Raw genomic sequence first — 17108 nt, 5'->3', positions numbered from 1 at the left:
AGAAAAGAAAACTAACCTGACAATAAAAATAAAATTAGATGCCTTAAGAAATACAATAAAGAGAAAAATCTTAATAAAATAGCCACTGATTTAGGTGTTTATGAGTTGCATGCAAACCATTCCTTCTTCTATAAAACTTGACAATGTCAGTAGCTCATTATCCTTTTAGCCCATATTCAGTTTGCAGGACACTCTTGATGTTAAAACTGACTGTAACTGCAATGTGAAGTGAAGGGATTAAAACATTTCAGAAACTTTTCAAATATATAATGAATCTTATGTAAAAAACACATTCATACTCGGATTTAGACCAAATTAAACACTGATTTGCTTACCTAACCTTAATTAACACATTTAATACTTTGTTCTTTATATTTATACAAATATGTCAGAAAAAGAGCAATTCATTTTAGAAAACATTTATTCAAAAATGGAGTTTAAAAAAAATGGTTTTGAAAATTAATTTATTATAACGAAGTGAAACTGCTGTAAAACACAAATTAAAAATTACGATTAACTGTAAATGTTTAAATTTTGAATAACATGACTTAAAATTCGAGATAAAATTTTTGAACATACAGTTTAGTTCTCTCTTTTTGATGGTTCTCTTTTATAAAATTACAATGGTTTAGAAAAAACACCTTTAAAAAAGTTTAAAAATGAAAAACATGACAGTTAAATTTATCAGTGAAAAGTAAGGTATCAACCTGTGACTGCAATGAACTTGAAGGGATGAGAGTGGAGTCATCGATGTAATGATAAATTGATGAATATATCTTCTCCAGTGACATTACACACTAGATTTGTTTCATGTCAATTCAATTTGTAATGGCCAATCAATACAAAAAATATACCAGTATAAAAAGTGTCAACATATCATTCATGACAGCTTTTACATGAGACAGAGCAGATAACAAATATCTTATCTGATACCAGGAGGGGCAAATATCAGAACAGCATGCCTCTAATGGAGTCCCACACAGTAAGCTATATGAAGAATACACAAACACTGAACAGACATGGAAGAGCTGATAATTGCCCTTTCTCTTTCTCTTAGTCCCTGGATTTCTTACTACCGGATCTCTGACAATGCAATTTAAAGCACTGTCTCTACTTGTTGAAATCCATCTTCTAGGTAGTTCTTTGCTTTTGCAATTTTTGAAGGTGAAACTACGTTTTGAATATAATTACATAAATAATTTATTTAAATTACATGAACTATTTATAACATATTTTTAATAGACTCGTAACATGATATTTTATTTATTTACGTATTTAAAAGCTTTCCTCACATAAATTAATTGTAACTACATTACCACTGCCTGCATTTCAGTTTATAAAAAGTTTCCAAGGAAGATTCTTCTTTAACAGAGTGATAAGAGTCTTTAGTTTTTGTTCAGTAATTTGGCAAATCAGAGCAAGAAACTTACTAAATGATTTCACTTTCATAGTTTCTACCATGCCTAATGATAAGCCCTCGGGATCCACCATACAGACAGCTGTTGTGGGCGAACAACCAAATGTATTAACAGTTTGTTGTATTCCATGACAAAGGTTAATATAGTAAGTCCTAAAAGAAAGAATTTAAAAATAATTGCAACTGGTATTAAATGAATTATTATTAAATTACATCAATTATCAGCCATCAATACAGTTCTATTTTATTCTATATTGTGACATAAAGAATCAAATGTTTAAAAGCTGAATTATAACAATTAGGAAAAAGAATCCTCTAATATAATTTCCACTAATGTAATTCCCACTAATTTCCACTAATGTGGGGAAGTCAATAATCAACAATATCAAATATTAATTCTCTGTGATGCAAACTGATAATGCATTCATAAACTTACTTTAAAATTAGTATTCTTTTCATTTACTATTTCTTAATACTCCCGTACTCTCAGTCTGTAACTTAATTATTCTTTAATTGCACATAAGTACTTGTGCTAAAATTTATTTATAGGCTAGCAAACTTTAAATGTGCAGTTTCATTTACTTTATCAGCTCAATGAAATAAATTAAATAAAAATGCATTTTAAAGGTGGGAAAAAGCAGTCTCACTGAACTATAAAATAAAACTTCAGACTCTACTAACTGTGAGCTAGAATATCATCTATCCTAATGTTGGTTCTACTATAAAAATGGAACTCTCCATTAAAGCATACAAGTCAAATTTTTCATGATATAGTTACTGTTAATTAATAATTTCAAATCAGGTTTTCTATTACCTATACGCTTTTATCTTTCTATCATGGAACTTTAATTGGATATCTTGCCACATATATCCAATTAAAGTTTCATGACAGAAAGATGAAACTTAAAACTCAACTGTGAACCTTAATGTTTGAATAATTGTATTTAATCCAATATCCATAAAATCACATTAAGATTAAAAAAATAAAAAAAATCTTTCTTTATAAATAACCATAACATGTGAAACAATTTTTATTCCTCCTACATTTATCATATTTTTTCCTCCTGAACAGTATATTTCAAGTCTCAGAAATATTTATAACCCCTCTAAAATGTAGCTGAAAATTAAAAGGCAGCATACAAACAAATATGTAAATTTGTAATATTATTGACTATGCAAACTAATGAAACCTACATAATCTTAAATGATGCAGTTTAATGTCATCCAAGATTGAACAATATCTAAATAGACACTTATCACATACAATGCAAAGTTAGAAATCCAAAAGAATCATCTAACATCTGGACCTGAAGACTGCCAGCAATTGTTTCCCCCCCCCCTTTTTTTTTTTTTTTTAATATCTTGCAAAAAGGAAGAAAAAAATTAGATTTCAAGAGTAACATACACATAATGCTTCATGTGCAATGCACATTTTTCATAGTAAAACATGCGGAGGGTCCTGATTCTTAATTCCACTTAGGCACTAAATAAAACATCTCCATATTGAAGAAACACAATAATTTATTAGCATAATTCTATTTGATCAATAACTGGGCTCTGTAACTGCCAGATATAATAGCTTAGATTTCATACAAAAACATTCTATAAAAGTCTGAGTATAGTATAACCCCTAAGCCAACCTGGCAAATAATGTATTATTATTATTTATTTATTTATTTATTTATTTATTTATTTTTATTTTTTTTTTTTTGCTTTCCTCACCACCACCACATGATTTATCAGCTCATGGCAGCTTGAGATATAATTTAAGCAGTGATGTCTAAAATAATTTCTGCTTAAAAAATCAATATCTGAAAACAAAAAAGCATGGTAATTTTTTATGCTGACATTAGGCTTGGTGGCAGCTACAAAATTAAGGTAATTGTGCTGCAAAGTATTAAATGAGTTTGACAAGGAGAAATTTAAAAGAAATTTTTAAAAATAGATTTTGGAAATGATATTTATAGACCATTTAATGCTGTTTGTATTAAGAATAACTAATTTGTTGTTTTGAGATAAGATTTTTTATTAAAATATTAAGTTTTATATTACAATTATTAAATATAATAGCAATTTAATTCTAATCTTGGTCAAAAGATAAATAATAATATAATTATAATATATTATAATCAGACTATCGTAAATAACTATTAATACAAAAAAGAATATTTCTGACAAAGAAATATTAGTTCCATGATTCATATAGGTCTTCTTTTTAAAAGTAAGCAATGAAATATGTACATTTCTCATTTAACATTCATTTAAATTATGAATTTTTTAAAAACTTTTTTGGTCCTAATGCTCTGAGTGAATACAAATTTTAGCATTTATTTTTGCAAAAATGTTTATCAGTGAAAAGGCACAAAAATCATTGAGATCAGAAATGACCAGAGATATTTTCCCTGCCTTCTCAGGTTAAAAATCCAGTGAATCCTCTCTGAAATGATCAAATTTTTTATTTATTTATTTTTTTGTGAAGACGATTATGTCAGAAAATATGCCCATCAGTGATTGATACTACACTGGTTATCATAAATTAAAGAAAAATCACAAAACTAGCGATAACTCCCTCAAAAATAAGCCAAACCATGTACAATTTGAATATGTTGCCAAGTAAGAGTAGCTGAGTAAAACTGCGATATGCAAATTAGTGGTGCTGCTTTCGGAATACGTCATCTGCGAAGAGCATAAAAGTCCATGTTTGAGAGCAAGCCCACATATTTCACTGTGACAGTGACAGAAATCTGAGATAGCCAATTCATAACAATGACCTCCAGGCATCATTTGTCTGCAGAACTGCGATGGAGAGCCATTGGGAGACTAGAGGCAGGACAAAGGCAAACAGAAGTGGCCAGATGGCTAAATGTGAGTCCTTCTTTGGTTCACAGACTTTGGAGATAATTTCAAACCACAGATTTGGCATCTAGGAGGTTCAGCCAAGGAAGGCCAACTGCTACGACAAGCGCCGATGACCGATGTTTGACATTATGTGCACGCAGGAATAGAACTGCTACTCCGACTCTTCTTAGATCTTCCCTTGCTGCAGCCACCGGAAGGTTCATGTCAACGTCAACTGTGCGTAGAAAGGCTTCACGAAGCTGGTCTGTATGCGAGGCGACCAGCCATTTATGTGCCGCTCACGTCATGCCATAGGAGGAACTGTTTTCAGTGGGTACAACAACATGTCCACTGGACGCCTGATCAATGGAAGGCGGTTCTCTTTACAGATGAGTCTAGGTTTAGTCTAGAAAGCAATAGTATATTAATTGTAGGCGTTATTTGATATGGAGAGAACCTAGAACCCGTTATCATCCATCAAACATCCGTGAAACAGATGCATATGAAAGGGGCAGTGTCTGTGTTTCGGGTGGCATCTCTTTGGGTGGACGCACAGACCTCCATGTCTTTCCAAGGAGAACCGTGAATGCTCAGATTTATAGAGATGACATCCTTGCTGTTTATGTGTGCCTATATGCCAGGGCAATAGGTGATGCTTTCCTGTTACAGGACGACAACGCAAGACCACACAGGGCTCACATCGTAAATGATTATCTTCAACAGGAAACAATTATGCGCATGGAGTGGCCAGCTCAATCCCGGAGTTGAATCCTATCGAGCATGTTTGGGATGCTTTAGGGAGACGTCAAGCTGCTCTCAATCCGACCCTCAGACCCTTGTCGCGCTTGCAACTGCTTTGCAAGAGGAATGGCTCTCGCTTCCTATGGAACTGATAGACCGCATAATTGAAAGCATCACACATCGCTGTATGTGGTGTATTGCGTCTAGAAGCGATCATATTCCATATTAAGGATACTTTTCCTATAGCAAACTGACACCTTCGATTTATTCATTTTATACATGTGCTAATTTCTATACTACCATATTTGTCTGGTAATTTCTTTTTATATTATTTGATACGTTACTATGCGTTGTATATTGTGGGTAAGTTTCATTAAATTCTACATGTAACTTTTTCAGTAATCGTGATTTTTGTGATTTTTCCTTAATTTATGATAACTAGTGTATAAATTCACACGATGGATTTACTCTATTCAAAGAATTTGGAGACTACTAAAGATGAATTGAATTAACGTATGTTGGTTTATTTATGATTTTGTATGCTTAAAGCCTCTTACCCCATGACCAACACAGAATTTCACTCATTTATGAAAAGTGAAAGTAAACTCATTTCTGAAAGCTAGAAAGTGATTCAAACATTTTAAGATTTGGGTATTACACACAAATTATTAATGGACATTTTTTACAGCGTTAGAGATATTATTTCACTACAATTTTAGCATAATATGTCCATATATTTCTATAAAGTTTAATATTTGTTAATTATAATTTATATTTATATTCTTAATCTATTCGTTGTCCCTAGATTTGAATGCAGCTTTTAGAATACAGTATCTTCTTTGAGATTTAATATCTTTTGTTTTATATTATAGTTTATTAATATCTTACATTAACAAAATTATGAATTAATCACAAAATAAAGAATAACGTAACAAAAAAATTTTTTAAAAAAAATCTTATGTTTGATTTTCTGAAATGCTTTATTTAAATAATATCTAAAATATGAAAACCAAGTTTTATGTCTAAAGGAAGATGCAACCTATAAAAACTTTACATTATAAAGTCTGTTTAGAAATTATATCAGTATTCATTACCTTTTAAAATATTTACCTTATGAAGTCTGCCTTCATGATTTTTCTCTTCTGTCAATTATCCCGTTGTTTAAAAAATTTGTGCTCTACACAAAGTAAATTAGCCGTCTTGTTAAAAAGTAACCATCTAGCATACTTTCCTGCAAACTCTCTTTTTATTAGACTGTTAGCATCACTCTCAAAAAAATTTAAATATGTGTCGAAATTTAATGTTTTTACACCTTGTGTTTTGTAGACATTCTTAATAGAGAGAGACTTAAAAGATATACAATTCAATACACAAAATCACATGTAAATGTGACTGAGCCACCAACTTCAAATGAAACATGATAAGACTGTTAAAGCAAAAATTAACAGCGTTTGGCACCAGCTGAAAACTGATTTTTACACATAATGAACAGCACCAAAAGGAAGACCAAATCATTACTGAAATATTAGTGAAACTACTTTGGTGCAATATACAGCAATAATTTATTACACGGCTGTTCAATAGGGTGGGTCGAAAGAAGACAACTTTCATTAACATTTTTATCGCTATATTTTGGAAAAGTTGTTTATTGCCTAGCTGAGCAAAATCAGAAAAAAATATTGAAATAAAACTGTTTTCATGCAACATGCTTAAAGTTGTGAAAAATGCAATATTTTGATGTTTTTCATTGATGGTTTAGTTACTAAACTTACTACTATCAAAACAATATAAGTCCTAGCATGAATTTGGTGGGATGAAGGATTTAAAAAAAAAAAAAAAAAAAAAGAGTTTAAAATCACTAGTTTCCAATTATTTATTGTTTTTGCAAAAAAAACTCAAAAGCAAAATTTTTTGTAAAAATAGCAATATTCCTAATTTCCTAATTTTTGCTATAAACCTTTTTAAACAGTGTCTCTTATTATCAGATAGTATGTAACTATATTGTGTAAATGTAAATATTATATAATTATGTTGGTGATAATTGATTAAGATATTCTCACATTGCTGACAAAAACAATATAAAAAAAGGGAAAACTCACAACAACAGAAACGATCTCATAGACACTGAGAACAGTCAAAGAATTAACTTACAAACAGATATTTAGTTCAATTATTTTTTATAATACACCCGAATGTTATGCTGGTATACTTAACCACATGTCATCAATACGAAATAATGTAGAATTCTGTTAATTTCATTTATAAATAACCAGACATTTTTGGAAATCTAAAAAGACCACAAGGGCAGGTTTTGAGGACCAAAGTTTGAGAAATGCTGATCTAAAGTGTACTGTTTCAGAAATGATCCTATAACATAAATACATTATGCTGAAACAAGAATAAAATTTAAGCTTCAAAATTGTTAAAAACATTTCTCATACAAAAAACAGTTATTTTCTATTGTCAATTTATAATATACATGGAATACTTAGTGATTATAAAATTAAATAGCAGTCTCAAATAAAAGTGCTTAATTATTCTTCATTGGGCAAGAGGGGTCTTAGAAAAAATGTAATTATCAGTAACCTTTTTTTCTTATGTACCCAGAAATAGTGATCAGTTTAATAATACACCTTCAATAAGAGCTAGTGGCTCTAAGAGCTAGTACTTACAGATTTTGGACAATTTCCATTACATTAACCATTAAAGCCATTTCATACACTAATTTTGCATATTCGTAGAAAAGACAATAAAACTACTTACGTGTTTTTATTGTCTGATGTATTAAAATTATGCAATGAACTTGAAAGAAGATTAAAATCATAATGGCTACCATCAATATCAAAAGCACATGGGTTCTGCAGGTTTTGACATGCTAATGATGTTTCCCACAGGAATACTGTCATGCATGCATATTTCTGAAATTTAAGTCATGGCTTTAAAAAGAGATAAGAATTAATCTATAATTTCATACATATTTTAAATACATAACTATATAATACTTTTAAGCTTAATTTACTTTCAATAGAATTTTATTACACAACTAGTTTTACCTCCTATTAATCTTTTTAAAACCACAAATGCAACAACTTTTTACAGAAAAACTTTACTAGAAAGTGATACATTCATCAAACAAAAAGCAACAATAATTGTATAATTGATTGCATGAAAACCTCTAGGTAGGCAAAGGGAAATTAATTCATGATGCAACTACTAATGTAGACTGGCTTATAATACTTCATTTATCTGGGAGATTTACAATAATTTAGTAACCTTAAAAAATTAATTTTTTGCTCACTTAAATCCAAGTATAAACATCTATTATGATCAAGTCATCAAGTGCTGGGAGTGCCATTTTAAATATAATGGCACTTGCACTACTCTAAAATAAAAAAAACACTGTAACATCGCCGAACTCGCAGGATGGAAGACATCAAGACAGGTTTTCTTTTTTAGATTTATTAAAAAACTTAACATGTGATGTTCCAGGTCATAATAAATTCTCAATTAGTATACAGAAACAACATAACCACATGATTTTGCAGAAGAGAAAAGCAAAGCTTCCCAGATGCAAGACAAGCCTTACTTCAACGGCATCTTTCAAACAACTCCTTGCTCTTTTATTCCAAAACAACAAATGGATACGCTGCAGCGGTACAGTCCAAAAACTGTCGTCAGTTAATTTCACTCAGTCTAGCCTACAGCTATCTGGAAGAAGTGGGGTTTTTCTCATGGGCAAAGTAAACTCACTTATTGTGAACCTACGTTAGTTGTCCCAACGCCTTCCCTTTCAGGAGGTGGGTCAGTTATTGAAGAGGTCAAGAATAGTCCCTAAAAATTACCATTTCTAGAGTCACATAATGTCAGATAAAAAGATGAACAGAAAACATACATATTTTCACTTGGATCAAGTATCACGGATTGAAAATGAACCTTTGCATAAAGACCAATGTAAAAACAAATTATTGTTGACTAAATTTAATTACACTCCAACAATATACAATCTCACAGTTTTTCTGCACATAAGCGGTATACAATATACATCCTTAAAATATTAGATTGATTTATACATTCACCCAGGCTCAAGGTATATAAGGCTCAATAAATATCTTCAAGAAAAGCCTTGAAGATAATTATTTAGAAGTTTCTGCAGGGATCCGAAAATTGTTCCTCAAATCCTGAGTTTAATAACATCAAAATAGTCATAAATATTTAAATTGGCATTAACTTAAAAAAAAAAAAAAACATTTCATTATCAATTATTAACATCATTTATGAAATAAACATGATTATTCCCTTTAGGCATCTTTTTTAACATAATGAGATGGCTAATTTTTGATTTTCCTCTTTTCACTTATAAATTTACAATACAAATTTATTTATTTTTTTTAAATTTCCCAATCCCCATGGAATGGACCAAAAATTTGACTGGTTGGTACGAAGCCAAAATTGACATAAATGAAGTTTCTTGATTGTACTGACTTTCTTTAGGAAATCCCATTATGGTAAAAAGGTTTAACAACGCATCTACGATGGCAACAGAAGTTATATCTATTACCAGGATAGCATCTGGGTACCGAGAAGCTAAATCAAGTGCTATCTTGAATTATGTTTTCACAAGGCATGACTGGTGAAAGTTTACATGCACCTATACTCATTTCCTCAACAGCTTCAAGAATAACCAATAGTTGCTGACCATTTTTCAGGTCTTCCTCGTCTTTAAATACTTCTTCATTTCCTATTTGATAAACGGGTACTCTTTTGTTACCAGGACCAGATTCAGAAATGTATGTATATATATGCACATGTATATGCATATATGTGTGTGTTTATATACACACATACATGCATATGTACATATACACGTGTATACATGAACACATCCACCCATCCATCCATACATTTTTTAATCTGGTCATGATAACAGAAGAGTACCAATAACTGCTTTCTTGCGAGTGGAAACATGCGAGGCAAATGAGTGACTTATTATTTTCCCTTTGTAAGTGAGAACCTTAAAGCATTTGCTTTAAGGAAAGGTAGAAAGAAAAAAAGGAAGGAAGATCATTCACCTTCAGACTGGGCAAGAATACAGGTGTGCTCCTTGGTTTTTCTTTGGGAGAGCCAGCTTTGCTTTCGGGCAAAGTTTCTTGCGAATGTGTAACTGCCTAATTAGAAGGGGGGAAAATTTCTTCTGTACTTTTACTCCAGGCATTTTTCAAACCTTTCATTGTATTTTTGTGCCTTTTCAGTTTCAGACATTCAGCATTTCAGTCTTTGGACATTGACAGTCCCATAAAAAGCTGATGATCTTCGGACATTAACTGCCCCTTGAAACCTAAAGATGCTGATGATCTTCAGATACTGTCTGTCCCCCAAAGCTTAAGGCTGCTGATGATTTTCGGATGAAGATAGTCCATTTCAGTATCTGGATTCTGTGCAGAGTGCATCAAATGAGAACACAAGAGTTCTCATTTGATGGCTAAACAATACCTGTTTCTGTAGATTTTTATTGTACAGCTGCCACCAATATTTTTAACACTAGATTGCCTAATGTAGTCATTTTGCCTGCTTTTCAGTTTCAATTAGAAAAAAAAAATCATGTATATAATGACCCAGCTACTTATAATTTTGTGACTTTTTGTGCAACATAAAAACACATAAATTTTTTATTGTCAATACTTACTAATAAGTAAATAATATAAAAAATATAAAAAATTAATTTTAAAGAAATTTAATTTCTTTACAAATTAGTTATTCTTTCACAATGCTTTGGGACATTTGACTGCTTTAGGACAATATAGGTATATACTAAGTTTCAGTCTTTCTATTGTTAAAGCTATAACATCGCCAAACTCCCAGGATGGAAGACATTGAGACAGACTGTCCTTTTAGATTTATTTTAAAATATAACAGGCGAAGTTCCAGGTTAGAATAAGGTATTTTACAGAAAGGAAAGACAAAGCTTCAAGGATATTAAGGCATGCCTTACTTCAATGGTATCTTTCAGAAAATGTTCGTTCTTCCTTTCTTGCAAAATGAAAAACGGACGCATCGCTGGCATGCAGTGCCCAAACCCCCTTTGATTAGTTTAACTTGGTCAAACTTAGAGCTATCTGCGAGAACTGAGGTTTTTCCCATGAGAAAAAGAATGCAAACATGTTATTTGTCACAATATACATATTGCAAACTAAGCAATTACTTGGGTAAAAATGTAACTCTTCAGAAATATTTTACTACATGAAAATCAACATGTTTCATAATCTTTGTCTCCAAAGTTATCTGTCAAAAATTACTCGAGGCATTAATATATTGCATTAGCAAGGAACTGATATATATTTTCCAAAAAATTGTAACCAAAAGCAGCAGAATTCTGGTTAATATAAAACTGATTTAATAGATTTTTTATTACTGACAGCACAATCACAATTAAATATTCCTAATTGCAAAAATTATGTTAGTTGAAAACGTTTTGATATTGAAAGGGTACTTCATCTAATGTATGGATCCTTTCAATTAGTATTTTTCCAGTTAGTATTTTTGTTGCAATTATTTTTAATTTAATTAACATTTCATCTACTTTCCAAAAAAATGAAAATGGTTGATTTCGTATTCTAACTTTATCAAAAACATGCCTAAGAAAAAATTTCAATGATAAGAAATCTATGAAAGCTTTAATGAGGTTCATGAAACTGCAAATTAAATTACATAAGAAGAAGAATAAATTGTAATCGGTATAAAATTCTAAAAATTACCTTGTGAATTACAGGTTCTCCCTTTCCAACAAATGGATTACAAACAAAAAGCACTTCCGAAATCAGTTTTGCTTTAACTACAGCAAAAGAGTAAAATAACTGTCCACAATTAAAGAACATCATACAATTTCAGTGTTTAATTTCAGACTATACAAGCAGAATGTAAAAATTAAATTCATGAGAATATAAATTTAATCAGCAAATATATACAAATCAAGAAGCAAACAATTACACTTCAGATACTTAAATAGAAAGTACAAAAGAAACTGAATTTAACCTTTGGTTTGTAATATGCAGCAAAGAGATCCTTTCTCTTGTAGGACAATATATGCCATTTTCCTGGGGAAAGATATATGTACTGAGTTTGCCTACTGACAAGTATTAAATCAAATGTTTTGCACTAATAACAAAGGTCTTATTTTCAATGTAAGCACCATAAATTAAAATTTTCTAAATTGTGTCATTCAATTTCCTTCTTGCTAACTAAAATAACTAATTTATCTTATGTTTAGAAAAATTTTAGGACAGACAAAATGAGCTAATAAAAAAGTATGTTTGCTGACTGGCAGTTTTAAGTTGGCTCACATACCTTTCTAGAGAAAATTGCTCAATTTCTGCTGTCCGATAATAGAAAATATACCAGGAAATTTTCTAATTTTTATATATATTATTTTAAATTATTGTTTTATATATGATAATACTAAAGTATTTATTTATATGTGCTTTTTACTCATTATTTGGCTCTGGCAGGCCTTTTGAAACCACATTTAAATCAGCAGACAAAGAAAAACAAAAACCATAATTTTTGCTCACATGTAAGAATATGCATTTACTGTAGAGTTAAGAAAATTTACTCTGGAATGAACTCAAAGACACAATTTACATTACAGAGCGAATTTACTCCTATTCCACAGTTTTACTCCTATTCATACAAGGAATTTTCAAAAAATGTTCTAAAGCTAAATTGCAGGGTTCAGTTTACATACAGATATGGTAATATCGCACTCAACGTAGTTAATATTCCGTTAAATGGACATAAGAAATAAATTGCTAAATATAAAACTTTTTATTTCTTTAGCCAAGGTAAAAAAATAATTTTAGATGAAACAAGTTATTCGTTTTATGGAAATGAGTTGTTTCATTTCCAAAACACTGGATTTCGTTGTCCCTGAAATGAAAGATCTGATGTTGGCAAAATTCGCGATCTGCTATCAAAACTTAGCAAATGTCATAATCTGTAATTCGAAATTTGCAATATAGGAGTTTTTCTTCCTGATCATCTTTCAAATTGGAAATAAGACTATAACAGATACCAAAACAAAAGAATGGAATAAATGTGCTAGCCTCAGACAGATTTGACAGAGTTAAAACTGTTGCCTCTGGCATCTGGAGTTTTACTTTACCTCGATTTGACTAGAAAATATTCTCATTTTAATTGCTCGGCAACACTTTCGCCATCATGGCAACATGTTTCAAGGTTACAAGTTTTTTTCTTTCGTTCATTTCGGCTTATGTACAGATTTTGAATTTGAAACAGATCGACTCATATTTGGAAAGATATGGTATTCATCATCCAATCCCTTTCCAAGTTTACACCCTTCGCTCAAGATCGCTAATGGCTCTTGATTCACTCCTCAATCCCAGTCCTTCTCATCAAGGGTTTTTTAATTAATGGCGAGTCATTAAAAAAAACAGATTAATTTCAGTTAGCAAATGATTTTGATCTAGACTTAAAAAAATGTTGTTTTGTCTATCTCTAATTTACTATCAAGTGCACATAAGGAACATGTAACACGAATCAGATATAAGTTGAAAAGATAACGAAATAGTTAATAAGATTTTTTCAGTAATTTGCTTCACAACAATTTAAATGAAAATTCTAGCACTAATCTTTGAAATTGTATCTTGAAACTAAAAAGGTTTGTTCTGGTGGGCTTATTTGGATTATGGCAAACTGTACAAGGGCTAACTAAAAGCATGGAAACACTTGTGTAGCTGGGATTTCAACTTCAGTCAAATTACTAGTATTTTGAAGCTTTTCTGCTTGGCCATTGGTAGGCCAAGCAGAAAATAATAAATGAAATAAATGAATAAATGAAAGAAAAAGAGAAATAAAAAAGAACTTACTGTCTGAAGAGCAATCATCTCCATCATAAAATGCCAATCTGAATCTTTCGCCATCATATGTTAACTTCTGTGATGCAGCCATTCCATAGTTATTAATCTTATTTCCTTCTATTTTACATATTCCAGCATCTTTGCAGTTTTCAAAATGTGAATTCTCGAGGGTGGCACATATATTTAATAGATAAGAAGAATTTCCATCAGTCACCTACAATGAAGAGTATAATTTAATACCCATCTTAGGAAAATCCAAATTAAGAAAATAAATGAATAATAAACTGATACTGTACATTTCTTCTTTCCCCACCCCTCCCCGAATAAAAAACTTCATCATGCTGAAATTAAATAGGCAAAAATCTTTCCAAGGAAAAATTAAAGTTTATGATGCTAAGCAAGAGATGCATCTGTAGAAGGCTTTGTCAGGGAAACATCACAGGGAAAAACTAATTAAATTACATGGAAAACCAAATAAACTGATTTTTTTTCCAACATAATTCTTACCTAACTAATTAAAATTCATGTGGACTCAGTTTTAACACATTTTAAAGTACTAAAATGTTTGCAAAGACATATCTGAATTTAAAAATTAAAACTGTTAAGATAAACAAATACAGAAACAAAAAGTATATACATCATTGTTGTCTTTTCAATGCACTACAGCCACGTCTATACCTCCCCATGGTACTATGGCGCTACTCTGAGGCGGGGTTATGCTCAGAGAGGCCTTTAAGACGTTTGCCTTTGACCCCACAACATCAGTGGAGTCGTCTGGAGTGGTGTCGCAGCCAAACATCATGGCTGCCATCAGACTGGCATCGCATAGTTTTCAACAATAAATCCTGCTCCAGTCTTGAAGCAGATGACCACCATGTTCATGTCTGCAGAGGACAGGGCCAGCAGTCCCAATCAGCCTTTGTTTTACAAAGGCATACAGCCATACTCCTGGTGTGATGGTGTGGGGTGCTATTTCTTATGACAGCAGGTTATCTTTAGTACATCCTTATAAACTTAACAATATGTTGATACCATCCTGCGGCCGGTTGCATTAGCCTTCATGGCATGTCATCCTGGGGTCATTTTCCAACAAGATAATGCCAGACAAAATACCGCTCACATATCTCTGGACAGTCTCCGTGCGGTTGATATTCTTTCTTGGCCAGCAAGGTCCCCAGACCGTTGACCAATCGAGCATGTCTGGGGCATAGTAGGCCACCAGATTCGAACACCAAAAAAATGCAGATCTGGGACAACAACTGCATGAATGCCTGGCAGAATGTGTTGCAGGATGACATTAGGACCCTCGACCACTCCTTGCTTCGACGAATTCAAGCATGCATTGCCGCCGCCAGGGGCGGTTCGACCAACTACTTATTTGAACACTCAATGGGTGATTGTGAGCCATGAACAGGTATTTTTAATAATTTTTAACCTTGATTTTTTTAATAATTTTATTATCTGTGTACGAGCCATACACATATCCAATTTCATCAAAATCAACCACTTCCTTCATGGTGCTTCGATTTTTTTTTTTTACAAAAAAGTGTGTATATATAGATATATAAGATCTAACTGATATACATTTAGCATCAGTGCTTATCAAAATAATTATAACATGATTAGATTAAATTTATTGCCACTATACTGTCCCATCTAAAGTTTTAACAAACTCGAAGTTTTAACAATTTTCTTTTCCCTGTGATTTTTCATTGAGTTTGTGAGTGGCAACGTGTGTAACTTTTACTTTTGTTTAAAACTTTTACTTTTTCTTTGTTTTGTGAAAAGAATTAAAGATAGTAACTTCTTTCGTTGTAAAAAAATATCATTTATTGTCAGAATTCTTCCATTTCTTCTTTCTTTCCGAGAATAACGGAGTTCCTTGTAAAAATAGATGTAGATGAAAATATTTGTATAGGAAGAAATTCATAATTTGGGGGAGTTTTTTACCTTCTGTATATGGATTTTCTGTTAATTTTTCAAGGGATTTTCTGATTATACATGCGTTTAATCTGCTAGTAAACTATACAGGAATTGGTAAATCAAAAGTGTGATTAATGCTGTGAATTTGATTGAAAATATTTTCTAGAATATCCTGATGAAATCTCTGAATTAAAAGACAAGAAATCCATATTCATTTCAGTGATAGAAGTATAATGCCTTGATAGACAAGATAATAATAAATCAACTTTTTTGAAAATTTAGCGATATTTAATTTCCACTTAAATTCATATCTGAAAAAAAAAAAGCATTAAGCTTATATGGATCATTAAGATTTTCCATGTAGTTTGTATTTAATCCAATGCAGCCTATTTTATCAGCATATAATTAATGCACAGGAATTCATAATGTAAAACAACTAATCGGTTAATAAGGTAATTTCTCCAATAAATAGATTTTCAGATCCTTCTCAATAAATGGATGAATAAATGGATTTTCAGATCCTTTCAAATATTTATTTGTCAAATTATTCTTGAAAAATCATTTTGCATACTAGATGCCCATTAATTATAATGCCAATATCAAGTAAATCATGCATCAGTAAAAACATAAATATTTCTACTGCTGATTCAAGCATCAGAGAGATAAGCAGCAATTTGTAAATAATGATTCAAATTTGGATTTCTTTAGCACTTCCAACACAGATAGTGAAATTTTGAAGTAGACAAAAAGAAGTTTCATCAGCATTTCCAATCTGAATTAATTCAAGGTTCTCATCTCTCTCTAATGATGAGTGAATATTGTGAAAACTTGAACGATTAATGTTTAGGGTCTTGTAAGAGAATTTCATCAACCGAAGGATAAAGTGCTAATATGAAAATGTAATGTGAACAACTACTCCCTTTCAAATTTACTTGCTATATTATATTCTGATATATTTTTCTTCAGCTTTCAATTGTGTGGCTTTTTTAAAGGTGGGGTTAAGGATGAGCTGAGACATCAATGAAATTTGAACAGTTACAGTTCAGCACTTGCAAGAACTTAACAAATGTTCAGCAGCTTTGGGATAGACCTGATAATATAAAAGTATAGTATCATCAGAAACTCCTTTCAAAAATTTTTAAAGTATTCTGAGAAACATTTTTGCAACTTTCAACTGCATGGTTTGTTAAGAGATGGAGAATTCTTACACACCTGTCTCAGTTATAAAAAAACATCATAGCTTCACTGATGCATAATAATTTTTCCTCAAGTCCTGTAAAGAAATGTTTGCTTTACATGAAAATACAGAATTAAAATAA

General features: G+C 31.2%; 1 protein-coding gene across 3 annotated transcripts in view; it reads right to left on the bottom strand.

The window, feature by feature from the left end:
- Positions 1-17108, bottom strand: part of LOC118204487 (cation-independent mannose-6-phosphate receptor-like) — an 82263-nt gene that overhangs the window by 38489 nt on the left and 26666 nt on the right. For all 3 annotated transcript variants that reach the window (XM_085827352.1, XM_085827353.1, XM_085827354.1), the window contains exons 4-7: positions 13876-14080; positions 11749-11825; positions 7760-7914; positions 1431-1570 (exon numbers count right to left, since the gene is read on the bottom strand). In XM_085827352.1, coding sequence (XP_085683478.1) covers positions 1431-1570; positions 7760-7914; positions 11749-11825; positions 13876-14080 — 577 coding nt within the window. The remainder of the gene's footprint in view (positions 1-1430; positions 1571-7759; positions 7915-11748; positions 11826-13875; positions 14081-17108) is intronic.

The sequence above is a fragment of the Stegodyphus dumicola genome, chromosome 11 (genome assembly GCF_044657685.1).
Source record: "Stegodyphus dumicola isolate Sdum_Otavi_A_Nest chromosome 11, ASM4465768v1".
NCBI classification, from domain to species: domain Eukaryota; kingdom Metazoa; phylum Arthropoda; class Arachnida; order Araneae; family Eresidae; genus Stegodyphus; species Stegodyphus dumicola.
The sequence above is the reverse complement of the archived record's forward strand: the minus strand, read 5'-3'. Positions and strand labels throughout refer to the sequence as shown.